The sequence below is a fragment of the Takifugu rubripes genome, chromosome 20 (assembly GCF_901000725.2).
Source record: "Takifugu rubripes chromosome 20, fTakRub1.2, whole genome shotgun sequence".
NCBI lineage: Eukaryota > Metazoa > Chordata > Actinopteri > Tetraodontiformes > Tetraodontidae > Takifugu > Takifugu rubripes.
In genome coordinates this window covers 15,769,997-15,796,629 of record NC_042304.1, presented here as the reverse complement: position 1 = coordinate 15,796,629, position 26,633 = coordinate 15,769,997, and the positions used below count along the sequence as shown (strand labels likewise).

At 44.1% G+C, this 26,633-nt stretch overlaps 1 protein-coding gene across 7 annotated transcripts in view; it reads left to right on the top strand.

The window, feature by feature from the left end:
* The window catches only part of mylk4b (myosin light chain kinase family, member 4b), a 27,837-nt gene extending 1,204 nt beyond the window's left edge, over positions 1-26,633 (top strand). For 3 of the 7 annotated variants that reach the window (XM_029828904.1, XM_029828906.1, XM_029828905.1), the window contains exons 3-17: positions 3,677-3,792; positions 6,726-6,855; positions 11,354-11,606; positions 22,031-22,106; positions 22,352-22,751; positions 22,869-23,095; positions 23,682-23,787; positions 24,263-24,356; positions 24,791-24,900; positions 24,974-25,115; positions 25,206-25,276; positions 25,365-25,493; positions 25,590-25,821; positions 26,327-26,375; positions 26,474-26,633. In XM_029828904.1, the coding sequence (XP_029684764.1) occupies positions 6,791-6,855; positions 11,354-11,606; positions 22,031-22,106; positions 22,352-22,751; positions 22,869-23,095; positions 23,682-23,787; positions 24,263-24,356; positions 24,791-24,900; positions 24,974-25,115; positions 25,206-25,276; positions 25,365-25,493; positions 25,590-25,821; positions 26,327-26,371 (1,950 nt within the window). In that variant the 5' untranslated portion in view covers positions 3,677-3,792; positions 6,726-6,790 and the 3' untranslated portion in view covers positions 26,372-26,375; positions 26,474-26,633. Of the gene's footprint in view, positions 1-3,676; positions 3,793-6,725; positions 6,856-11,353; positions 11,607-12,746; positions 13,505-17,798; positions 21,007-22,030; positions 22,107-22,351; positions 22,752-22,868; positions 23,096-23,681; positions 23,788-24,262; positions 24,357-24,790; positions 24,901-24,973; positions 25,116-25,205; positions 25,277-25,364; positions 25,494-25,589; positions 25,822-26,326; positions 26,376-26,473 lie in introns of those variants that run through there. The other 4 variants (XM_029828907.1, XM_029828908.1, XM_029828903.1 and 1 more) reach the window with 4 other exon arrangements.

Sequence of the window (26,633 nt, the reverse complement as noted above, 5' to 3'; positions counted from 1 at the left end):
AGATGTGAGGGAACACACACACACACACAGACACACACACACACACACACACACAGTGGAATGTGAGGTTTATGTCAGCTCCCCAGACTGTATAAACAAAATCCTGCACTTTTTTTTATGTCTCTTGTACTATAAATACACTGGACCTTCCAGCCATTTTCATTTTTTCAAGACCAACATGAACTTAATTTATTTAGATGATTTCAATGATGTTGTTTTTGCCCCTCAGCCTTGTAGTTCACATGCTTTCTGCCTTGGTAGCTTTACTGACAGTAGATCTAGCTGTTGTGGTGGGTCTTTTCATCTGTTGTGTGAAGTTAAATCATCTTTTTGTCGTAAAGACGAGGTGAAATTGACGGCTTGTTGACCAGAGTCCAGACTGAAGGGATGTTGCTCCTGTAAAGCACCTCATCAGTGAGGTGTGTCAGCGTGATTTATGGCCTCGTCTTCTCCCCACCTGTCATGAGAGTTTACAGGGAGGCCTTGGTGGCCGCGGCCACATCCTAAACATTTCTGATTTATAACCAGGGCAGGACTTCAGACCTCACTTTTGCATAACCAGCTTCATATAGACCTTCTCAGTATAGAAACCATCCTGCCCTCTTTTTGGATCAGAGCTTTTCACATAGTTGTACTTTTCTTTCATGATTTTATTATACAAACATGTCTGAGGAAAAGAAGTTATTAGTTGTTGCAGGCCAACAAATAAAGTTTTAAAATAGTTTATTGTCTGCTTTAAGGATTTACGGTCCTGAAAGGCCAAAATGAGAGTTTATGAAATGCAGACGTGTGTTAACACCTCCCAGGTGTTAGGTCGGTTTAATGTACATCTATCTCTGGGTTCGGTTTATCATCACATGCATGAATTGTGTTCCAAGTGAATCTGACCATCGGGAACTTCCCATTATATGAGAATAATTACTGTAGATGTTTATGATCCTTCTGGGGTTTTTCCTCTGAATGGGGGGAGCTCGAACGTGAGCCTCGCCCCCTCGCTCTCTGTGGTTGTGGTTGAGGAAGGCATCTCCATTAGCACCAGGAACTGTCTTTCCTGTCAACATGGCCTGTCTCTGAAAGACCCTGACCCATTCACACATATCATCCATGTCATTGGTGGGCAGAAGTGAACATGCAACGGAGCCTTTCAGCAGGTCAAGAGAAGTTGTCTCCATGTGCCTAATGCAGCAGATTCCTCTCGTGGTTACTGATTAAACACCTCACAAGTGTGGCTCTGCAACTTGCCACGGGTAATATTGGATCTCAGTGGTGCCTCTGTGATAGTATGTGCACGCAGGAGCGCACATATAAGCAACCTACACCAGTAATGAGGGGTGACGTGTAGATTCGACAGCAGATCAGCTGCAGCATCTTCTGCAGGGAAGCTCTCGCTTGTGACGATCTGATTCATCAGGATGCCTCTTTCAACCTCAGGAACATCTGCTACATGAGAATCATCAGGATTTATAGTCCTTGATAGCTTCAAATCCCCATTTAGTCTTCTTCCACAGAACCTCTCCTGTTTATTACTAATAATTGATCTTTGATCTTCCAAAGGTTTGTTCAGACGACTAAACTGCTAAACTCTGTCATTACAGATTACCTGCGTCTCTGCTAGGTTCTCCACATCTCTTGGTCTAGTAAAGCAACTTATGACATCCAAATTCAACACTGCATGTCCTATACAGCACCAGTATTGTTGCCTGTTTGTTTGCCAGAATAATCCTCATCCTCACCCTAATCCCAGCTACCTCATTTCTTGCTCAAGGCTGTGATGTTGCAGAGCAAGTTCTACATTATTAGTATTTCCAAGAGTTGGATTCAGTTCTGCCTGAGGGTGTGTGTGTGTGTGTGCGTGTGTGTGTGCGTGTGTGTGTGAGTGAACTGCCCTTGACCCACACCTGAACTGTCAGCGAGCAGAGCTACAACTGCTAAACAAATAAAACCTGTTGGCTGCGTCAGCTGAATATGGTGGAACAGACTTTACGTGTTTAGGGTACAAAAATGTTTAATGACCACTGCACTAGGAAGCATTAATTCTATAATTATGTGTAAAAACGAATTCTATAAATGTAAAAAACTGCCACCATAACCACACCTTCGTGTCGTTTCTCTACTCAAATATTTGAACGCTAGCCACATTCCTGCCTAACTTTCTTGCAAAGAACAAGAGGTCTGCAAGAAGATGAGTCTAGAAAACATGACGGGACGGAAAGCAGACAAATGTAGCAGCATTCCGAGTCATTAGCACAAAGCTAAACTTTCATCCTGATGAAAGTTGAATTCATAAACATCCGCCTCCTTTCGTCATCATGGAAAAGTGTTTTGTTCGATAGTGGCTGGAAACGTATCACACGTCGGGCTCCTGCGGTGAATGTTTCACTGTACACGTTGCCTGGAATTAAATAAGGTGTAAATTGATACAGATTGTGGCGCGTCCCAGCTGCCTGATTGAAACGACCGAGAGGGGAACGTAGAGCGCACGCATGTTCGTGTCCACTCAGATTTCCTCAGCTTTGCACTTTGGCGTAGGACTCAACTCCAACATCCTCCTGATGACTTCATGCTGTGAGACTCGTATCGTAAACTGCCAACTAAATGAGAAAAATGCACGAACAGGTCCAAGAAAACCACAAATACTCTTTGGAGAGAGTAGTTTAACACAAGGAAAGTGTTTACTCTCCAAAGTTCAGTCTTACTTTGAGATATACGTTCATTTGGTATTAAATGTATGTTTAGTTGGGCTTTTAAAAATAGTCTTTAAAATTGGGGAGGTTCAATTCCCATGGTCTCAGCAATTAGAAGGTTATTAAACGATATGTTGAGCCTGAGAATAGTAACTGGTAATGTATAAGTGCCTCTCGAGGCACATTAAGATGGGGACAGGCCACCAAACAAGACTGATTGACAGATTATTTATTACAGCGGCAGAGGTGAAATTTGAAACATCAACGCACGTATCAAAGACCTTTAATTACCTGCAGACAGCTTGAAAGCTCATCAGAAACCTTTTTATATCTTTTTCGTATTATCTAATGATACATAGGATTTAGGCTTCACTCATTTTCTTAAGAGGCCATTTGCTGATCAGTTTGGAAGCAAGCGACCAATCTTGGATTTAGTTACGAATTTACTGTGCAAAAATTACACTACTGAGTGTGGACTATGAAGGCCTAGTGACTATGTACTAGTGTGAACACGTGCTACTCCCACTATCAAAGGACTCAAAAGCTTTCTTTAGCAGGACACAGTCAGAAATTGGAAAGCTGCCGGAATCTTGAAGTTCAAATGGTTTCAACTCTGACCTGGGATGTCACTGACCTCTTAAAGCGAAGCAATGAAATAACAGCTGTATGTTAAATAGTCACATGCAGGTGTGTGTGTGTGTGTGTGTGTGTGAAGCCTGTTGTTACGCTGCAGCTAAGTTCTGGGTTTCATTTTCCTCTAATAAATCACAATTTAAACATCTCTTCCAAAGCAGCTCCTTGACGAGACTCCGCCTCCCCCAGTTAGCCAGGATCTATTTATTTATTATTTCATCACCACTTAAATACACCAGACAGCAAAACCACAAACGCGCTGCAGCTTAGCAGACATGAGATCATGTACATGCGTGTCACCGAGCGTGGAAATCCTCTGCGAATGCACGCCAGTTCAAAGCAAACGCTGTTGTCCTCAGCTCTGCCCACTGATGGACGCTGCCCCACCACCCCCCCGGTCCACCACTGTGGCATGCACGCAGCTGCGACCTTCGCCGGGATCATCAAGCTTCTGCCTTCCCGATTGAGATTCCAGGTAAGATTAAACGTGGCCCACGGAGTTCTGTGTCAGCGTATTACCCCTCGGCCTGCAGAGTGGGCAACGCCGCCGCGCCGCTCTCATGCAGCCGATGAGATTTGCACTTCATACAATGTCATTGCCACAGTGTAGAAATGGAGATGTGATACTTCGTTAAACCAACCCTGGTGAGCGATACACTGAGCATTCACCTCCGTCTGAAAATAAACGAAACTGGCTTCTGACTCATTCAAGAGGCTTATAATTGCTTTAATATCTACTTCCCATACAGATGCTTCACAGCTGAATTATAATTCATGTTCCAAAATTCCATTTGTTCCACTTCTCGAGACTCGGCGTTGCAGGTCTGGGGCGCGTTATCTTATCTCGCTGACTTGTGTGAGTGCTCATGGAAACTCTGAGTGCTGCAGAGCCACCCAGGCTTGTCGCTGTTTGAATTCACTCAAACTTACGATATCACGCCTCCATGGGAATGTTTTCTGGTTTAATATATGGCCTCTGACACACAAACAGGCAGCATTGTCCCATTATAATTCAATTGAGGGCAAGCTAAAAATAACAGGAGTGGAATAAAAACATGTGGCGACACACTTGCGCAGATGTAAAGTACTGCTAAACCCTATAGCAACAGTCACGAGTGTAACTAATTATCACAGCGAGAGGAGCTAGAGGGACAGGAGGGCGACAGAAGAGCGGAGACGGATCGAGTGTCATGGTCGAAGACTCCACTGAGCTCACTAAAGAAAAGGTTGGGAAAACAACAGATAACCTGAGAGATGATAATGAGACAATCCTGCAAAGATCTGGTGCAGGGAAGAAACCTGCATTTTAAAATGTGACAAGCTGAGACTGTTGAGAGCTATTGGTAGCAAACACGCCAGAACTGGTCGCTAGCAATCGAGCTATTTCAACCATCCTGTTTTCCCCAGAATTGTTCTCTTTTTTATTGCCTCGCATTTCCTTTTTTTAAAAGATCCCAAAAATATTTGTATGTTGAAGGTTGATCACATTTTGATTAAAACAAATCATGTTTATTATAGAAACAGAGATTTTCCACTTTAAAACACTAAAATATCCTACTACAGTACATTAAATAAGCCCATGATGTAAATTAATAAAATTTTATGTTATATACATTTATTCTACATTTATTAAGTCCCAGAAACTAATATCAACTAAGTTGATAAAAAAAATCCCAAATCTTCCAAAATCTTCTGACCTGCTCATTTTAACTTTAACAAATTTCTAAATATATAACGTGGGTAGTAATGGCAGAAATTCTTGTCCAATCAAACAAGCCAATCAATGAGGGAGAAGGAAATATGAATGTTCCACAACTTGTGTGTGAGACAGAAGCCACTGTTTTACCAACACTGTGTCATTTTTTTTAATGTTTGTGGGACATTTAGACACAGAGTGATGGCAAAATACTCAGCTAACATTTGAAGCATTTTTCAGGCCTCCAACCGAGGTCACACGACTATGTAGCCCTCAAATTTACTGTAGCTCTGATCAGAAAAGGGAGGGAAATGCCAAATGTCTCGAACAAGTCCTCCCTCCCCAAGGCACAGTTACAGTTGGTTACAGTTGTGTCGGCGGTGGATCTCCCCTACGTGCATAGCAAGATAGACACCTCCTAAAGTTTAATTATGGAGCTAGCTACTGCTAGCACCATGTAGCTTAGCTGCTCAAGTTTAATTAGCGTATGCTGGCTCGTATTGGTCCTGCACTTACTGCGAATGATCAGCTCATTTCAGATTAATTAAATGCTTGAAGCGGCAAACATTTGGCATTTTGACCACGACCCGCGCCACAGTGAGAGGCCTTTTGCCAGTGCAGTCACTATCGAATTCCCCCCTATTCCCACGGCAACCACCACATTGCACTCAATATTAGATGGAGCAGGATGTATGTAATCGCCTGAGACTGAATGGGTGGAGGGATGAGTGGAGATCCTCCCCAGGGTGTCAGTGTTCATGGGGAACAGGGCGGCCACCGGCTCGTCACTGGCCTGAGCGGAGAGCCGAGGGGGGCCCCTGGGGACAGACTGCATCCAGGAATACCCACGGTGGTAGAGCTCCCTCCCTAAATTGGTGTGGTCTGGGACCTTCCAGGGGCCCCTTTAGAGATGACACACAGGAGTACGTTATTTTGCTTGTTCTGTCGCTCACGTCTGTTTCTTCCAAACGGGTTTCCCATTCTGATCCAGCGTCCCAGCAACACTCTCAACCGGGAAGACAAGTCGGGGCTCATCCGATTTTACGATCTCCTCTTAATAGTTGTCAAAGAGCTGTTACGTCAACTGAGGTCTGTGGGTTTTACAACTTTGATACGCTGTTCATTTGACTTTTCTCCATCTTAAATTTCACGACTCCCATGACTCAGCCTACTATTTTACCCGATACAGTGTATATTTAGTAAATGTGCTCTCCATATGTGTTATGATATTATTGCTCTGGTTAATCTTCTGCTGCTGCAGCGTTTAAGTGGACAGGAACTGGGACTTATTGCCAGCATAAACAAAAACAAAGTGGGTATATATTGTAGATCCCAACTGTAGCTCTCCCTGGGGCCATTTCACCCCTCCCCCCCCCATTCCTTCCTCCAACCTCAATCATCTCTCCCCTTGAAGAGACACATGGCACTCTGGCATGCCGCTCATTCCATTTTAACAAGTTACATTCCCTGGAACACTTCCTCTCCTGCGTCCCTGCTTGTGGTCCCAGGGTCCCAGACCAGACTAGACCACCCCCTCCATCTCTTCTCACACACCCCCCTCTTTCCTTCACCCGCCCACCTCGGGGCTTATCTCTAGGCATCAGTGGCTCCCACTCTCAATCGGTCAGAGCCTCTCGCTGAGTGAACTTTTCCATCCGGCCTCTTTGCCGTTCGTCTCGGATCAAATCGTTCCTGCTGTTTGGTCTGTGCAGGGCAGGACAACACCCACCAGGACCCTTATTAACCCAGTAGAGAGAGGACACCATCCGCCTCGTCCATGAGAGACATGGGGGGGAAAGAGAAAAAGGTTCTGATGATAACAAATGTGCCCAACTATCAGGGGTGAGTGTTCTATGATTCTTTTGACCACAGAAGGACCCAGTCTGCTACGGTGGTATGCTAGAATCCTATTCCTTAATATCTTTAACTGCAGTCTTAGAGAGGTGTTCTTGACCTCCCTACCCTGAATATTGGTGGTATTTTTCGGAAAGGCAAAGCAAACTCTGACCTGCGTAATGCTCGTGTTTTGAATTCTAGCACTGAGTTTTGTTGTGGTATCAGTTACGCTCAGAGCAAGGTGCCACTTGTCAAGTTACCAACACAGACTGATTTATTAAGCGCTCTTAATGCCGGGCATGAAAATTAAACTAATACTCAACAACATTATTTGCTCGATATCTATTTTGATTTTTAAACCTTATTGAGTCTTTGAGAAAAAGGCTGAAAAGAGAACCGACTATCTTTCCTATCGTGTTGGGAGTCTTTCTAAAATAAAGTCGTATTGTGGGTTTAGTTTCGATAAGGAATAGTCCCCAAACAAACGTTATGCTCTTAACATTGCAGTCGTTAAAAAAATCTGCTGCTAATGTGTCGGTTGTATAGTTTCTGTGCAACTTTATGCGCTGCGGTCTAAAATAAGAACTTTGCTTTGTTCCCAGCGAAATGGAAAAGCACATCGAGGGGAGGTTCTAGAGTTACATGCTCCTGCAAAGGATGCAGACTTTTCCTCCGTGGGCCAGACTGGAGGGACACCCGGTGTGTCTCCTGGGGCACAAATATCAGCATGTGCAGGCAAAACATGATGCACAGATCTGTGCACGGTTAAACTCGTACACTGATGTGCAGCACAGAGCGACTGAAGAGTCTTGTCCTAAAATAACATTCTTAGGCGGCTATCTGAGAGAGTGCCGGTGGTGATACTTTCATTATGGCTTGGCTTTAAATCTGCAGAGAGAGTTGGCAGGGACTCAGTTGGGAATAGATGGAGCAATATAATCCTCTTGATCCCTTCATTCTGTACATGTTGTGCAGTCAACATGTTAAGGTTTGAGAAATGGTTGATGCTGAGCGTCTCTGCTCCCTAAACAAGACTTTTGATGGAGAGGTTCCCTGGAAATGGTCGATTTGCCCCTTCAATGAAGTCATTTAAAGAAATAAACTTGAGGCTACCTCAGATGCACGTTGACCCCTGATTCGCACATGCTTTCACTCTATTTACCGGTGTTTGTTTTTGCTGTGCGTCTCAGCTAAGACCAAAGACAGATTTGGTGGGATGATGATGTTCGGTGCTATTCTCTCCCCCCCACGAACCTCCTCCCCCACATTCCTATGGTTTATAGGCTTTGATGATGTTTCCATGCGACTACAAACATGACAGCAGAGGCTTGTGTGAGAGAAAGATGGGCTGAAGACCGTCCACTGCAGGCTGCCAGTCCCGCTTTGGACAGTCGGAATTAGACTTTCTTGATGGTGACAAAGACCCTCAAATGGCCCCTCTTGGTGCATCTGTGATGCATCCACAGGAACAAATAAACGGAATCAGTGTTTGAATCGCTCCCACGCCTTTTTTAAATGCAGCCACTATGAGCCGAACACACAGCACGTATGCAACTGACACACATGCAGCCGCCTCTCTGTCTCCTGCTGCCACTTTAGGATATCTTAGCTGAGGGCCACAGCTGTCCGATAAAGTTAGAGCTGTTGAGACTCAAGAGCTCCAGAGGTATTTATTCCCAAAGTTTTCATGTTTGAGATCATTTGGATTGATTCGTTTTGCAATGTTGAACCTACACGAAAACACACGTCAGACGCCAATATTTGCTGCTTATTTAAAAACAGAATCATTCACTCATTCAAATGAAATGTTTTTGGGTTTTTTGTTTTTAAGTACAATATTGTAATTGTATGCGTTCAAATTTACATTTGGACCTCATCAAAAATCCTTAAAATAATAAAAAAAATTAAAAACTACATAAAGTGACTCCACAATCCCTTGTTAAACCACTGTATCAGCAAAAAAGAGGTTATTAGAACTCTTTCTGTCCTCACCAAACCCAGGAAAGAGTGACGCTGAGGCTGTGATCACCTGTTGTTGTCAGCGTTGGTGGTGTCTCTGCTTTTAACACTCTCTGTTGTTCCCAGTGTGTTCAATTAGCGTGGTACAATAAACCCGCGGCTATGTTCAGGCTTTGGTCAATACTTGGCCACGGCCATAAACACATAACTTTAATTCCGTGACAGCAAAAACATCCAGGTGGGGAGCAGCGTGCCGACACGTCTGCCAGAATTCAACTCCAACTCCATTTGTAATTTACGAGGTTCATCAGACAGATAAATAGAATATTCCTCACTGAGGATCATTATTGTGCCGAGGCCTTCCTTATGAAATAAATAGAATTAAATTCAGATTCGTAATTCAAATGCTGAGGCGATCTTCTTTTACGGTGTTCCTCAGGGATCTGGTCTAAGACTCGTGGTTTTTCCAACCACATGTCAATTCTGTTTTTCCAGCATTCATTCATTTCGGGAAAAAACAGAACTGAGAGATAAGTTGATAAAGGGGCAACAACAAATTCCACAGATGCAGTAATTCACTGTTTCCACCTCAGTTTTAGTGCACAAACATGTACATGCTAATTGGTGCCCTTCCACTCAGATTTTCACCTTGTTACGCACTGCTGACCTGTAGTGTCCAGAATGTATTATTTCATTGCTGGTCTTTATAGCTCTGACCAGCCTTGGCCCTTCTAACATTACTGACCTTTCACCTTTTGCACCCGTAATGGCGCCCCCTGTTGTGCCGGCCAACTGTTGCTCTAACGATACCCCAAAAGGAGTTGCGGGAAGGAGTTCTCATTTTCAATGATTCAGCTCCATTGTATACCTTCTGTTTAATTACTTAGTATTATTATAGTATTATAGTATTATTATTACTACACTAGGCAATGACGGATCGGGTGTAAACTTTTCTTCTTTGAATCACTCAACTCGGCAGTCATGAGCTTCACAATCCACAGCCCCTCAAAGAGCATCAAAGAAATGTGGGAGCCCCTCCCATCGGTTACGTGGGATTGTAACAGACAAGATGGGATCCCTCGTCTGTTTTATAGAGTGGGATTACTGAGGACAGCCAAGCAAAGTAAACACACAAACTATTGGCCCTTTGCATTCATACACAAGTCAAAGACCGCAGCATACCAGACACAATACCCTTACGCAAGAGCAGCAACTGCAATGAGTCGAAGTGACCACAGTAGAAAGCTCTCTGCTCAACTGTAATTCCTGTCTGTCTGGCAGCACAGATTCCACCAGCTAATGGGTTTTCAGCAGAGGAGCTTCCATTTCTGGCGACATCGTGCTCCTTGACCCTCTCTGAGTACTGAAATAAAGCCCTTTAAAGTGAGCAGCCAAGGGTCGGCTGCCCATTTAGAGCTCTGGCCACTGAGATGACTGACCTCCAGACAGTAAACAGCCTCAAGTGTCGTTTTCAGAGCGACTCGGGTCCAACCCCGAGATATGGGCCTAATACAGACTGTGAAAAACATTTCTCTTTAAAACGTAACCTAGAGGTTGAAATGCCGTTGTTTGTTCAATAATCCAAACTGTTGGAAATGCTCCTTAAGCTATATCAGATGATGGTCTGATGAACCATGTTTTAAATGTTGAGTAAGTTCTCTGAATAAGGAAAAATGATTATGGTACGATGCGCTATATTTTCAGATATTTACAAGACAGATATGTCGACTCAAAAAGAATATAATTGAGCTATCTTAATATAGAGGCACATCCATGTCTTTTAGTACATAAACCATCAAATGTATAAAGATAAATAGAGCCAGAAACAGCGACAGGTGCATCCCCTGCTGCTCTTTCACATTTAGCGACGGAGCTGAAATTCTACCCTTAGAAGACCCCCGATGCTAAAGAACAGCCCTGGCTGCTGCGGAAGGTCTGCAGCCTTAGAGGCTCATGAGCCACAGTGAGGTGCAGACACTCGCTGACCTCAGGAATTGTCAAGCAAAGGCACAAAAGTTGCACTCTGTGGGCATAAATCCCCCCCAGTGGTCTGCCTTTGCTCCCTCTGGGGCTCCCCAGGTAGAGAGGCAGCCGTCCCCAGGGAGCGTCGGGGTGGGATTCTTCATGTTGCTGCTCCTCAACAGTCAGGACCAATGTTTTGTTGCCCTGTTGGACTCCACCAGGGGGATGAAGAAGGCTGCGGTATTGCTGCTGGTTTCACATCGAGAGGTGTTCCGTGGTTCAGTTTGATAAATGCAAATTTAACAGTTTATTATTCATGTTTGTCAATAATGCATCAGTTTATTGGTCTTTTGTGAGGGATTATAATTTGGATCTAACTTTCCAAAATACAAAAACATTATATATTACAATCAAAATGAGGTGAAATTCTTTCAGTAAATACTCAAATGTTAATTTAATAAACCTTCTTACTTTGAAATTTGATCTTTCAAAGATTATATTACTGAGAATGCATTTATTGTGCATTTCAAGACAAAATTCAATGATATATTGAGGTTTCTAAACTTTATTTTGTTACTTTCAGGTCAGGCAAGAAGTCCATATGCAATGAGTCAGTCTCTGCAAAGAAAAATGGAAGACTGTCATTATCGGCCGTCCCACCACCCATACCCATGTCCCCCATCGTTGAAAAGATGGAGGGCCTGAAGGCCATCCGCAACCGCAGCAACAGCCTCCGGCTGGGCCGGCTGGCCTTCTACCGGCACCTGGAGAAGGTGGAAACCATGAGGAGCTTCTGGGAGCTGAAGCATGTGGAGATGGAGCGAGGACAACAGCAGGTAACATGCTCACATAGACGTTAGTTCCAAGTGAGTTTAGCTCAATGAATCCACAAATCTACCGTCTGTTAACTACGTTCAACCCCTAATGGAATCAATTCCAAATGTCAGAGCCCAGGCTCGGGTAACCCCGGGCAACGGAAACACTATCCTGCTCCTTGGCACGTGTTTTCCAGCACGAAACCCTCAGTCAGGCAGAATGATGCTAGAGTAGAATGGTGCTCACTAGAGGGAGCTACAGATCTTCTCCAGAGTTTGAACCCCAACACACACACACACACACACACGCACACACACACACACACACACACACACAAACATATCGCACATACGATCCCCAAACAAACACACAGGCCTGGTTGCCATGAAATGGTGTTCCTGGGCCAGTTTTCTTTCATCATTGATAAACATCTTTCAACATTATTTAAAATAAACACAGAGGTTTTACTGTTACATCCTGAAAGACCAAAATGTCAAATGCTCTCCTGGAACATTTGAAAGGTAACCGTGGTGATCCGCACAACTATATTAAATTGTAATGTCAATAATAATATGTGTAACACTTGAATGACATGTAAACCTCTCTGATAAATTTGAGGTATTTATATTTTAGTGTGGTCCAACTGTAAATCAGTCATTAGAGGCCAGCAGGCAGCACTTAAGGAAGTGTCCCACTTACCCAGGAGGCCCCGTGTGTAATTCAAGACCCCGGGTTGCGTCATAATTCACGTAGAGCAACGTTTGGGAGCTGCCTCTCTGCAGGTTCGGCTGCACCTTTGCCCCAGTACCTCTCCACAGCTCCTTCCTGAGTCTTCTGTCCACCTCCCTCACAGCTGAAAGCTATCGTTATCGTATTTATTATAATTATCATCATTACATCATGAGGAATAGATCAGATTCCCGAGATTCCCGCTCAGGGATATTTTCCCTGTGGAAAATGAGAACTGACGTTGAAGTTCCTTTATCGACGACATTGATTTGATAGTTTGACAGTTTTGTTTTCATGCTATTAATTCAGATATTTCAGCGCTGACAGCTTGTCGTGTGTGGGACAACCCTGAAGTTATGATTTGAACAGATTGATTGCATAAAGTTGTGTCTGGAACGATGGGCTGTTCCCGTGCAGAAACCTGAAATTTGGCCATGAACATGATCCTTCTTTCCTGACTCAACCCCGTCAGCACCGGGCCTGCTGTTCCTGAAGAACCAACCCAGGACTAAATTAGCAGCAAGGGGTTTGTTCACGGGTGCACGTGACTGTTGATGACCTGCTCACTGTGCAGTGGTGATTGTGTTGGTTTGCGTGGGGCTGGGAGGCAGCGCCAGACAGAAATACATCGGTGAAGTGCTGCGTCCAGAGTTAAAGGACACGACAGGGGTCTCGCTAACATACCAGCAGAAGCAGCAGACATCTGATTCTGCACACAGCGACGACACCCCGAACCCAACACCACCTGTCACCTTCTCGTCTCGCAGACAGCGCGTCCTCTCCTTTTAGGTCATGGGAAGGAGGCAGGGACGGAGCCGGTTGGGGGGTGAACGGTTGGCTGGGCAGGCAGGTAACCTGACAGGCTCACCGTTCCTGTCTGCGTCTGTAGAGAACGATGGTTCGTTACACAGCCACAGAAAACTGACCGCCGATGCCTCTCCATGCCAGCGCCTTGCTGCCCGCCATCTGAGACTCCTCAGGCCAGATTAGAAAGTAGAGCCTGTGCAGGTGCACAGCAGGGACAGGAGGACAGATTTTCACCCTGTTCAACATGGAGAACTTTCTCAGGGATAAAGATGTTTGGATCTTGGGGAGTGTGTGTCTTGTGGCCACTTTTCTGTGGCAACGGTGGTGGAAATTACTCTTTAACAAGAAGAGGCGGAAGAGCACCTTTTCTGCAGACACTCAGGTACTGTTGCACAGCCCGGCGGACGTTAGTGAAGTTAGCTTAGCATCAAATAAGTTGTAGGCTGAATACAAATATCTTCATTTACAGCCGACCTGCTGAAAATTACGTACCGCGTCTTATCACGTTACCACTCAAAGTAACGCGGACCTGATGCCGAAACGTTGTATGATGGTCAGCATGGCATCATTTTTAGATGGACTCAACAATTATTTTATCATTGTGAAAAGAGATTTTTTGGTTTGTCCCTCAGATAGCAGGAAATTAAAGATATCAGAGAGAAAGCGGAGATACTGCATCTACTGGCATTTATCTAAAATTCCACATTTAAAGTTCCACATTTTTCACTGCACACTTTGCACATTAACTGTCAGAATACTGATATATACAGAATACAAGTGTCTCATACTTTACATGATCTCTGGCAAAGATCTGCCATGCAAATATTACACATGAGTCCCTTTAAACTGCCTGCAGGTGGTTGATGGAAACATCAAATATTTCAGTTAGAAAAATAAGAGTGAACACAGAATGGGTTTATCCTGTTAATTAAAAGCCTCTCTATTTGGTGAAGAGCAGAAAGGGTGCTTTATTATTATTTTATATTATATTTGAGTCCAGTATCCAGTTCTCCTTCTTTGGTTAGTGCTTTCTAGAAATATTGACTCATTGAGACGTATCAGACCTGGATCCAGTCTAATGATGGCTCAGATCTTGTCCATCGTGTGTGTTAAGCAATATTAGTGAATCTGCAGCCATTATTAGAGCTCATTAAACACATTACACCTCGTTATAACCATCTCTTTTCCAGAATCAACTCTAATAATCATATACAAATAATTCAAATGGAAGCAAGTATAACTGATTCCTCATAAAGGGTGGAAGTTGTGTTACTGCTGCTTCTAGTTAGTTTTCATGTTTAATAGTCTTATTAATGCAGGATTAATAACCATCACTTCTGTTGTTGTTTTTCTGTATGAACAGGGCAGTTATGGTTTTCCTGTTTAATGCTGTTGACCTAAACAGTAAAGAATGAAGGAAAGAATGATGTGAATGCAACTTGTATGATTTACATGGCATTTCTGATTGTGCAACACTGTTGCTTGAACCTTCACCTTAATATATAACATCTACCCACATTAATGAATCATTATCAAGCATCCAACACTAAATGATGCAGGCTCACTGTGTGTGAGGTCATCTGTGTGTGGGAGGGTTTTTTAATTCTAATTTGAAAAGAAATGTTCTAAAGAACATTTAGAAGAAACAGTAGTTGCCCATCAGGAGCAAAATCTTTTGGGAATCCTGGAAGACAATCTGATAAAGCCATGTAGACTCAGTGAAAGCTACAGGAAGAGATTAAAGTAACGAGGATAAAGTCCTGGACTTATCTGAGCCAAATCCCCATCAGACCGGTCCAGCTGAGAGGAAGCAGGACTTTTAAAAGTGCTGCTCTAAAATCCAACCATAACAAGCCTTAATGTGACTAAATATGTTTCAAACTAAACGACTGAAAATAAAACTAATTGCATAATCAAAGTTAAAGTCTGTGCTGCATGAACCATGCAGGACTTTAACCTGTGCTAATGTGAAGATGACTTAATGTGCAAAGAGCTTCTGCTGGACATGATCCTCATCTTCACACGGCTTAGAACAAATGAATGTGCAAACGAATACAACCAGGGTGATGGAAGAGACTCAGTGGAGACGTCAACAGCTCCAAACAAACTTTATGACACTTTTTTCTAAGCCCTGATATCCTACAACTGACAGCTGGAAGTAAATTTACAGCATTCTCTACCGAATGACCAGGAAGAGGAGTAGTTAATACCATATCATTCATAGCAGAACGACTGTAAACTGCTGTTAGTTATAAATAGAATAAAGACTTTAAATAAATAGAAGCTTTCTGATCCACAGGAACAGTCCTGTTGTATGTTAGCTGAACCTGCAGGTTGTGATTTGTTTTCCAGATGCACGGTTTGTGTACGGCTCTGCAGGCCGCCTGCTTCGCTCTGGTATGAGGACTCTGGAGGAATGTGCTGTTTTCGCCTGGTCTCACCGGGCCTCTCGGCTGGTGTCCACTTTCAGCCGTTTGTGTAACTCCATGCCAGCACAGCACTGATGAATAGCAATGGCGCCTTCTACACCCCTACACAAACCACAGCACACACAGTCAGCACACATTGGCTCGTTGGCCCTGTATCATTTATGTGGTGCATTGCAGGCGCTCGTCGAGTAAAATGATTTATCGTCTAATGTGTCATCATGGCCGCTGCCTCTGCGCGTCCTCATCAACATGAGTTATACTTCCTGCTTCATTTAAAATGGTCTCTTATCTGAGTCTCTAAGGAACAGTCCCTGTAAAACAAAAAAAAGCAAATGTAAAAGCTCCGTATATGTAAAACAAAACCAGAGAAATAGTCAAATGCTGTGGTTTTCATAAGTGTTAAATTTACAGATTTTTTACAGCCATTTTTCTTAATAGATTGTAGTGACTAAACTGGACAAATGGGAAACAAAAGTTTGCGCCACCTAGTGGTAAAAATATAGACTGCAGGAATGTAAAACTGCAATCCCCCTCTGATCAGTCAAATAACTATTTCAGCCAATTTCAGAATATTTGAAATTGATATGAGTATTATATTGCAAAGGGGAAAAGAAATCCCCAAATTATTTATGACTTGTGCAGACTTGTTCAATTTCTAAACAGTTTTAAATGCAATAGACAGAGCTTGTTAAAATGTAAACCTCTTATGTTTCTATGACCTTGTCATAAATACGTGCTGAAGTATGGAGCAAGACATCAAGCCTGAACATAAACTCTGCCACTGTACAGTGAATCTAAAGTGAGAGCAGGAAGAATTTGAACTCCAAGTCAATATGTATTCACAGCTGGTAAAATTGCTATTTGACAGCAGGATGTGTTTATGATCCGCAGCCATGTCCAGTAGATATAGCATGACAAGCAGTGATGTTCAAGCCTCATTGAAGCTGCGTGCACAGGAGGCTTAGTGGGTCGAGGGTAACCATCGAGATGTGACCCTCCTTCCAAATGCTTTATTGCTTTCCTTGGGCCGGGTTGTCCTTTCCATGGTCGCAGGAGTCCCGGTGCTCCTCTGCTGCCATCTACTGTTTAAAAACCAGATGGCAACAGTCGGGGGCAGTGCCCTTGGACTGGCGGACCGGGGTGGTGGTCCCTATTTTTAAGAGTGGGGACCAGAGGGTGTGTTCCAACTATAGGGGGATCACACTCCTCAGCTTCCCTGGGAAAGTCTATGCCAGGGTGCTGGAAAAGAGGATTAGACTGATAGTTGAACCTCTGATCGAGGAGGAACAATGCGGGTTTCGCCCCGGCCTTGGAACCACGGATCACCTCTTTACCCTTGCTGGGGTGCTTGAGGGGAGTTGGGAGTTTGCCCAACCAGTCCACATGTGTTTTGTGGACTTGGAAAAGGCTTATGACCGGGTCCCCAGGAGCACCCTGTGGGGGGTGCACCGGGAGTATGGGGCGGAAGGTCCCTTGATAAGGGCCGTCCAGTCCCTGTACCAAAGGAGCAGGAGTTTGGTCCGGATAGCCGGTTGTAAGTCGGACTCGTTCCCAGTGAGGGTAGGACTCCGCCAGGGCTGCCCTTTGTCACCGGTTCTGTTCATAACTTTTATGGACAGAATTTCTAGGTGCAGCCGGGGAGTGGAGGGTGTCGAGTTCGGTGGGCGGAAGATCTCGTCGCTGCCTTTTGCAGATGACGTAGTTCTTCTGGCGCCATCGAACAGGGACCTCCAACAAATGCTGGGATGGTTCACGACCGAGTGTGAAGAACTGTAAGCCTTAAAGACCACGTGACGTGCGACAGCCACCTTTAACAGGAACTAGTGAATGCATTTATCTCTTACTTCAAAATATATTTACATAAACCACGATAATGTCAATAAAGGGGAATGCAGTCTAGTTTTATTAGAACATGCAGTCTAGATAGATAGATAGATAGATAGATAGATAGATAGATAGATAGATAGATAGATAGATAGACAGACGTCACAGCTAGTTGTCATCCTGTTACACAAGACCGACAGTAAAGAGAAATGCAGACGTGTCTGTTCTTATTTGTTCTTATATGATGACACACCTATGAGAACCAACCAGTCTCACCAGCACACATTGTCTTTAAAACAATGTGGGGAGGGTTGGGGGGGCGGGGAGACTGTAATTATGTGCACTTAGAGTATAGCAGTGTTCCCAGCAGCTAACACTGTAATTAAGGGTTTGTGACACATGTAGGGTGGTCAAACAGGAAAATAACAGGTGGGGCTGGTAAAAGGTAGATTCTTACTTCAGTGACATGTACACATTCCACTTCCTGCCGATGGAATTACAGCCAGTCATTCTCATTCAGAGGTAAATTCAGGCCATTCAGGGCAGATGATGGAATAATAATGTTTATGAAATGTCACTTTTTCATCAACATCTCAGCTGAGTTTCATTTTCAATATTATTGTTTCAGAATAAAAAGTTGGTTGGTTGAATGAAAGATTATCTGAGATTATGTAATGACAATAGATTATTCATACTGAAATAAAACATAGTTATGAGTATGGTCCGTTTGAAAATTAAATGATTTTGTTCACTAAATAATACTGGGATGTTGAAAATATCGGCTATGACCTGGTTATGAAACTGTCCTTTTTCCTTTCTTGAGCCTGTAAAGACCTTTATTTTTAGCTCAAGGTCACAGGGGTCACTGAGACATAAAATTAAGCTTAATTCAGGTAAAAGATCAAGAACTGTGTAATTATACGAGTCCCACACTGACCAAACAACATTTAAAAAGTTTTCTGCTCACTGTTCATTGTTACAGATGAATATCTTCACATTTTGAAAGCTAAAAAGCCCCATATGATGAGAATAAATGGAGGTTCGATACATTGTAATATATTGAACTGAATACATATAAAAGAACAAAACCAGGACCTCCATCTTGAAAATGTGACTTGCACATTGACGTGCGATGGACCTTCAGGCTGCCTCCTTTGAGTGCAGTTGGTCAAACAGAATTCTTTTCACTCTCTTTAAGTGAGTCGTCCTAATGGTTTGATAAATTCCATGTGGAAGGAAACCCCAGGCAATTCAGGGGCCCCCGTGTCCTGGACCCGGGCCCAGTAATAGATCAGAGGGCTGTTACTGATTCGCTGTGAGGTGGACCAAAATGTCTTGTCTGTCTCTAGGCACCCTCAGCAGCTTATCTAATTTGAACTTCGACTTTACAAAACAGCAGCCCAGTGGGGTTCTGTATAATTCTGTGACTAACGATAGTTTTTAAGCCACTTTTTTTCAATAGAAATGCTGGTGACAGAGATGTTTGTCAAGCTCTGATGAGCTGACCAGCGTCATTACACATGGGATGGGTGCGGGTCCTTATCTGATCTCCTTCAGCGATCAAACAAGTTTCCACTGTTTGTTGAGGAGCCTGTGTTCCTTCTGCAATTACACAGATCACAGTGTCTCCTTTCGGTCTCACCTTAGCCTCTAGCGTGGAAATGGGAACGGCGAGTGAGCTGATGAGCCGCCTGTGCACGGAACCAGTGTAGGTCAGGTTTTTCCGGTGCTGACAGGTGGCTGCCAGCGTACAGGCGCCGGCACTCTGTCATCCGGCCTACTTCAGATATGGCTGCCCTGACATGTGGAAAAGTTTGAGGGCAACATGTGCAGTCAGACACATCTTAATACGTGTGAGTGTTTGTGTGTAAGTTCATCCTGTTTAAATCTGAGCAACAACACATGTGCAGTCAGTTTGCTCTCCCACAGTTCTTCCTTCCAACCCTTTCTAAGATGTCAGGCACCTGCTTCCTGCTTTTATCCGTGCTCGCGCCATCGCGGTATTCTGGGAAAAACCTCAAACAGAATTTGGATTTCACGGTTTCTTAACCACATATCAACATGAAGACAACAACAAAGCCAGTGCATGTTCCATATGACTGGCTAAACCTGAGGACGAAGCCTGGAGAACTTATACAGATTTAATGAACCATCGTTCAATCGGTTTATTCGCGAAGCGCAAGAACCAAGATCCAGATCAGCTGACCAAAGTGTTTATCTAAGGTTGTAGGTTCTCAATCCTCCAGAGGGGCGGGAACAGTCGACTTCTCTTCTCCTTCACCTCTCTCAACTACATTTTATCTTGATGCAGATTTTTTTTCTACCTCAAATATGATTTTTTTTTTTTTAAAGAAGATCCCTCCTGACATTAAAGGAAACTGATTTTGCAGTTGATGCCGACTGATCCTGAAACAAAACAAAACAAATCAGAAATAAAAATGAGAGTGATAAAAATAATGCGTTGTAGCATCTGGAAGGCTTTTATCAGGGTTCAGACGCGCTTGTGCCTCCAGCAGATTTAGCACCTGTCAGCTCTGCTTCCTCTTATAGAATCTGCTAAACACAGGCTTCCTGCTTCTCTCCACCGAGGATCGTTTTTACAGTCTTTGTGTACTCTATGCTGTCATATCCGCTAAAGCTTTTTAGGAATTGTGGATGCTCATATTTGACATTCTTCTTCTCAATGTATTTATTGCCTGTATGTTTGTGTTCTTAAACTTTTTGCGGCATCACATATCAGCCGCGCATTCTTGGGATTCTGTCACCTGGCTGAAGGGCTTCGGAGGTGTCTCAAATGTCACATAGCAACCCCCTCCAGCATCGCCCCCAGTTCATATCACTCCTCAACTAGACACTCAAGCCTCGGGCTGCTATCACTGGCCACTCGGCCCCTGACGTCTGCAGGAGGCTGCATTTTGATTTGGAGCACAGTCAGTTCTATTCTTAATACCCATTTCTCTGGAGGGAGAGACCAGCGTTCTCCCTCCATCCCTTTCACCTTTCACTCTCTCTGCTGCTTTGTCTTGTTATTATGTTCTCGCTTTCATTGTCCTGAGAGTTTGTGCTTCATCTGAGGAACACCTGCCGTGAGTCCGCCATGAGCGCCAGCCTTGTCAACTCTTTAGCTAGAGTCTATGACCCAAACCCTCTCCACAGCCAGAAGCCCGGCGGAAGAAAACTCTCTTTCAATGGTTCAGACAAATCCCAGTCTGCTCCATCTTCATCTTCAGCATCGCCTTCCTCCTCTAATGATGCGTACTTACGCTGCATGGAGAACAGAATTGACTCCCTCAGCTCTCAGATGGAACATCTGCTCAACATGCAACAGACTGTTCTAACCCAGCTGGACAGCTTATCCCAGGACGTGCGGAGTATGGGTCAAGACCTGGCTCGTATGCGCGAAGGGGACCACGAGGGAAGACGGGGCTCGGTGGCGGAGCTTTGCAGAGAGATCCGCGGGGCTGTGCAGAAGGCCGGAGAGCATGTTGACAGTCACAGTCGCAGGCTTGATGGGGTGGAGAAGCTGGTGGAGGGCACCCAGCAGGTGATCAGCTTTATTGGGGAGGTGGTAAAGAGCTCCAGACTGGTGGATCTGCTTTTTAAACAGTCCGGCAACAAGTCCCGCAAAAAGGTGAGACGTTCAAGAATGTTAGGGATTTTCTCCAAGAATAAAATCCCCTCAAAATAATTAGCCTCTTTGAATAGAAAACAATGTGTTTACTGCTCTCATTGCCGTAGTAACGCTGCACAAAAGGTTGCAGATGGCATCACGTTTGTAAAATACAACATACAACTAATAGCTCTTAAAAGACTTGTGAAACATCCTTGTCATTTCAAGCAGCTCCATCTCAGATAATACGAGCTACTTGGCTATTATTAGTTCTCGTTTATTGTTGTCTGTAATCTTAAGTAATTTTCCTTCAAGCTGCGATTGCATGGAGGTCTGATTAGACTGAGTCTGGTTATCTTATCATGAGCAGGCCTGCTTCTGTTCCACTGCAGCTGCACCGCCTCAGCACAGCACTCGGTCTCTGGTGGCATTCCTGCAGCGATTGATAGAGATGACCTGGTGTCCTCATAAAACCCACCCAGTGTGTGTAGGACTCCAGACACACAGAACAATATAGAATATTAGGAGCAGCCTTTGCCTCCCTGTCTTTGGAGAACATCACTGTATGTCCGCTGGAATATTGTACATTCTGTACTTGCTTTCTGCTGACTCAGGAGCTGTTTTTAGGAACAGATTTGTGGCTGTGATGATCGTTCCAAACTGCAAGAGAGACTCAAACAGGGATCCCCTGAACTTCCTTCTTCCTTTTCTAAAAGCAGCAGACTCATATATCAAAAGTATCTTCCCTTGATATTGTGCTTATGTTCTTAAAGTATATCATATGTGGGAAAGACGATATGTGACCTTCTCCCCTTTTCCTAGAGGAGGCATCTTTCCAACAAAGCATTCAGCATGACTTATGGGGACAGCCATAGAAACACAAATAAACAGTGGCTGTTGAGGGAGACACATGCAGTCTGACTACTGAGCGCCTCACCTGACAGACGCCTTGGCCTTTTGACCAGTGCAAAAAAATCTTTTTGGGTTCTTTAGAAGCGCTTTCAAACATGGTTTATCTGACTTTTGTTATTTTTCTTTCTACAAGACAAAAGATGACAAAGCCGAACTGAGCCTGAAGGGCCTGAAGGCTCAGAAGAAGAGAAAGCCTCAGGAGTCGTCAGGTAGGCCGACAATGATAAGGATCACCGTTTCACTCATGTTCATATTGTCAGTTTGCCATCACGCACAGTGAAAACTCTTTTGGACTTTTTGTCTGGAAGTGGTCGGCAGTTTTAAGGGATAAATGTAAATTAAAATGCATAAATATGTTTGCAAACATTAACATCAATGAGTGTGTAAAAATGCATTTTCAGCATTCAAAAATGTTTGATGATCTCTTGTTTATGTTGTTATTTATTTTCCTCAGAGACATCCTCACTGAACAAGGCCGCGCTGCCCGAACAGGTGAAAAAGCTCAACCGGCAGAACACCGAGAATTCCCAAGAAAATTCCAATGCTGGCAGTCTGAGGCAGGATGACAGAGGAAGACAGGAGCCTGCAGAACTGATCCTGGATGGATCCAGGACCACTGCTGCTCAACCAGACGATAGGAAGAAGGTAACAAACCAGGGAGAGGAAGAGGGGGAGGAGGAGGAGGAGGATGGGAATATCTTTGGGGATTCAGAGTCCGAGGAAGAGAAACAAGATGCAAAAGTGGAGGATGATGGGAAGAGGAAACACAAAGAAAAGACGGAGTCCTCAAACTTAGAAACATCCTTAAGCGTCACAGCAGATATCTGCCCGGCCTCTCATCTCCCCCAGCAGAGGTATTTACAGCATAACTGACATCTGAGAAATATAATTCCACGCGTCGCCGATGAGCAAACTCATCCATGGATACGAGGGAACAAGGTCTGATTTGCTCTTCTTATTTTGTTCAATAGCTCTGAGGAGGCTGACGTGGCTGCTTGCAGCAAACGCCGGGTCACAGAAGAAGACCTGGGGAAGGACGAGCTCAAAAAAAGCAGAGTTGATGGGAGCAAAGTGGAAACTGCTGATGGGCAGGTGGCAGAAAAGGAGGGGGAGCCACAGGCCTCTAAATCTGAGGAGGTGAAGACAGAGGTGGAAAAAGAGACGGAGGACAAGCCAGAAGTAAAGGAATTAATCCTTGGTGAGACATTGTATCAATATTCAGAACGACGCATTAACCTGATGTTGCACGTGTTTAAGAGAGACGATAGATTTAGGTTGAACGTGGGGCAATATCAATGTCCCATCACTTCATTTCCTGTTCCAGGCTAATCTCACTCACCAATCATCATTCCACATTTATTCATATGATTGTATTATTGTAAAAATGACATGGAGGCTGTAACTGTTGATAAAGACCATGTGGACAGCAGCTGGCAGAGTTTCCAGATTTCATCACGTTCATGAAGAAATAAACATGTGACATAAAAAGGTTGCATGTGTTCAGGTGTGGTTTGCTCTTTGACATTTGACCCTGTGTTGCTCAGACATGCAGGCAGATCTGGTTTCATGACTCCAGCCCTGCTACTGTGCCATTAGCGTGTCAGTGTCCACAGCTGGCAGGACAGATAATGAGACACTAGCATGCTGATACTTGATCCATTTTGTTTCTGGGGACCACGTTCTCTTCCTCTGTGTGTTTTTTGTTCTCCGTTCACCTTTTAGTTTTTTTGTGTTTTTATTTATTGTTTTTACTGATGAATGTATTGTTCCTATGCTTCATTCAGACTTAAGCCCACCCCCGTTAGCACCCTTTGACCACCGCATTGTGACCCCTAAACCCCATCAGATCTCTTCTTACTACACCATCAACAGAGATGAAGTCCTGGGCGGGTGAGTGGAAGAAAAACTGCCAGATCCTCATCAAGCATTTCTTCCTGCTTTTCCTACAGACACTGCAACACATCCTCTGTAGTGACTTAGCCAAAGGTGCAGGCTCAGCAGTTTATATATTTTTCCCCAAGCCCCCTCTAAGGGACCTATGACAGTGAATCTCAGAGGGACACTATGATGTAATAGACTAGTGCTAAACCCTGACACTCAATGTAGATTAACTCCAAACACGCAAGCAAACTTCTCATATTTCTGCTATAATGGGAAAGAAATGTAGCCGTAATTGCTCTGATGATGTTTTTACAAACGAGAATGTTAATCTCACTCATTTGCATACAGTCTGGAACTGGTTGCAGATTTTCCCACACAACTTCATGCAGTCTTAACAAGCTTTTGCCTCATGAAATTTTAAATATTTGTATAAAAATCTGGAACGTTGGCCTCATGTGCGTGTTATTCGACTTTCTGCCACCAGGGGGCGTTTTGGACAAGTGCACAAGTGTATGGAGAACTCCTCAGGGTTGATGTTGGCTGCCAAGATAATCAAGGCCAGGAGCCAGAAAGAGAAGGTAGGCAGGGAGTAGATATTCCCCAATGGTAGAGATGTTTTTATGACGCATGACTTTCATTGTATTATACACGCTGGATTATGTTTAAAAATAATTATACCTCCAGGGTTGGCAGTTTGACGTGCGTAGTTTTTCTGGCATCTGGGTCATCCAAATGTGATGTGTGAGCGCACAGATATTTGACAGGGGCCTGCTGTTCAGTCGCCATCTGAGATATTTAAAACCCCAGAGGCAAACAAAACCCCACAGACACTGAGCCAAGCCCTTTGCATGCTTTGTGTTGCTACCTGAACCGGCCCGAGCTCCCTCAGTCATTTGGGTAGCATTAGAGAGCAACTTCTATGCCAGCGTAGTCAGTCCTCAATGAGCCTCCATGATCACCTTTGTGTCAAAGTAGAAACTGCTGTAACTCCAATTGTATTTGCATCTCTCAGGAGGTGGTCAGGAATGAGATCCAGGTGATGAACCAGCTGAACCACGCCAACCTCATCCAGCTGTACGCTGCCTTTGAGTCCCGTCATGACTTCATCCTGGTCATGGAGTAGTAAGTCTGTGCTTCTGCACTGGCCTCTCTCATCTGTCAGCACAGCAGAATTACAAGCCCCTCTTTCCTGCAGTGTGGAGGGAGGGGAGCTGTTTGACCGCATCATTGATGAGAACTACAACCTGACGGAGCTGGACACGGTGCTGTTCATACGCCAGATCTGTGAAGGGCTGCGGTACATGCACAAGATGTACATCCTTCATCTCGACCTCAAGGTAGTTACACCTGTATCTGGATTTGGGATACATCTGCTCTCACCTTTTGGCCTACTTTAGCTATAATGCTTCTATTCTGTTGTATTTCAGCCAGAGAACATTCTGTGCGTCAACAGAGCTACAAACAAAATCAAAATCATTGATTTTGGCCTGGCCAGGCGGTAAGACTCACCAGCTGTTGTACTCAAATATTTGTCTATGCCTTCCCTTCATGTCTTTGCGTCCCTCTCCTTTTTTTCTTCTTTACAGGTACAAACCCAGAGAGAAGCTGAAGGTCAACTTTGGAACGCCAGAATTTTTAGCTCCGGAAGTCATCAATTATGAGTTTGTTTCATTCCCCACGGACATGTGGAGCCTCGGTGTAATCACGTACATGCTGTGAGTTGCAGACAAACAGACACACACACACACACACACACACACACACACACACATGCAAGCAGCACTCCTAACTTGTGTTTTGTCTGGGTCCAGGCTCAGCGGCTTGTCTCCGTTTCTTGGCGACGATGACAACGAGACCCTGAACAACATCCTGGCCTGTCAGTGGAACTTTGAGGAAGAGGAGTTTAAAGACATCTCTGACGAAGCCAAAGACTTCATCACCCGTCTGCTGGTGAAGAGCAAGAGCTGGAGGATGAGTGCAACAGAGTCCCTCCGACATCCCTGGCTGTCTGATCAGAGTCTGCACTATCAGCTGAATCAGAAGGTTGTTTCTGACGCCGCGTTCATCTTCAGCCTGTCCTGTTAAACCTTAGAGCAGGCAAATGTTGCTGTACGTCCATGATTGGAAATGTGACTGTTCACCCCTACCTACCAGATTTCATCCTGTTTGTGAATGATTGGCATTAACACGTCAGACCTGGTTTGAGAAATTCGTGTCAGCAGCTGTTGTAGCATTCTTCAGCCATTAGCTCATTAGCTTCACAATTATACCGAGCCAGTGCTATTAGGAATGCATGATGTCATGTGTGGGCCGTGTGACATGACATGAAAGAAATGACCTCTAAACTAACCCCCTAAACCAGCTAGAAGTAAAAGAGAAGCGTAGACCTAAATAACAACAGATTGTGAATCATTATTTTTTGAATATTATTGAATATATTAATAATGTATGCAGCATATCTACACATGCTGCATAGGGTTGGGGTTATGGACATTAAAGTTCGATGATTCGTGTTAATGTGCTAATCCTGGATCGTCTCTCGTTGCAGAAAACCAAGTGCCGCTCCTCACACTCTCCTCCCCCTGAAAGCTAGGCTGGTAAGATAAGCAAACTCGTATCTGCACATCCCAAATCTGATGATTTAAAGCAAAAAGGGGAAAATCTATTTTTTCTTCTCCTTCTGCATCGCTCCTAGAAGCACTGTGAGACCCTAGGTGTGTCCTGGAGCCCAACACTGGACCAATGCTGCTGTAGATGTCTGGCTACTGGATTACTACTCTTTGCTTTGCATTTTCCAGGTCTCCTCAGCTGGCCCTGTTTAAAGAAATACGCATTTTAATTAAAAACTAATTTAA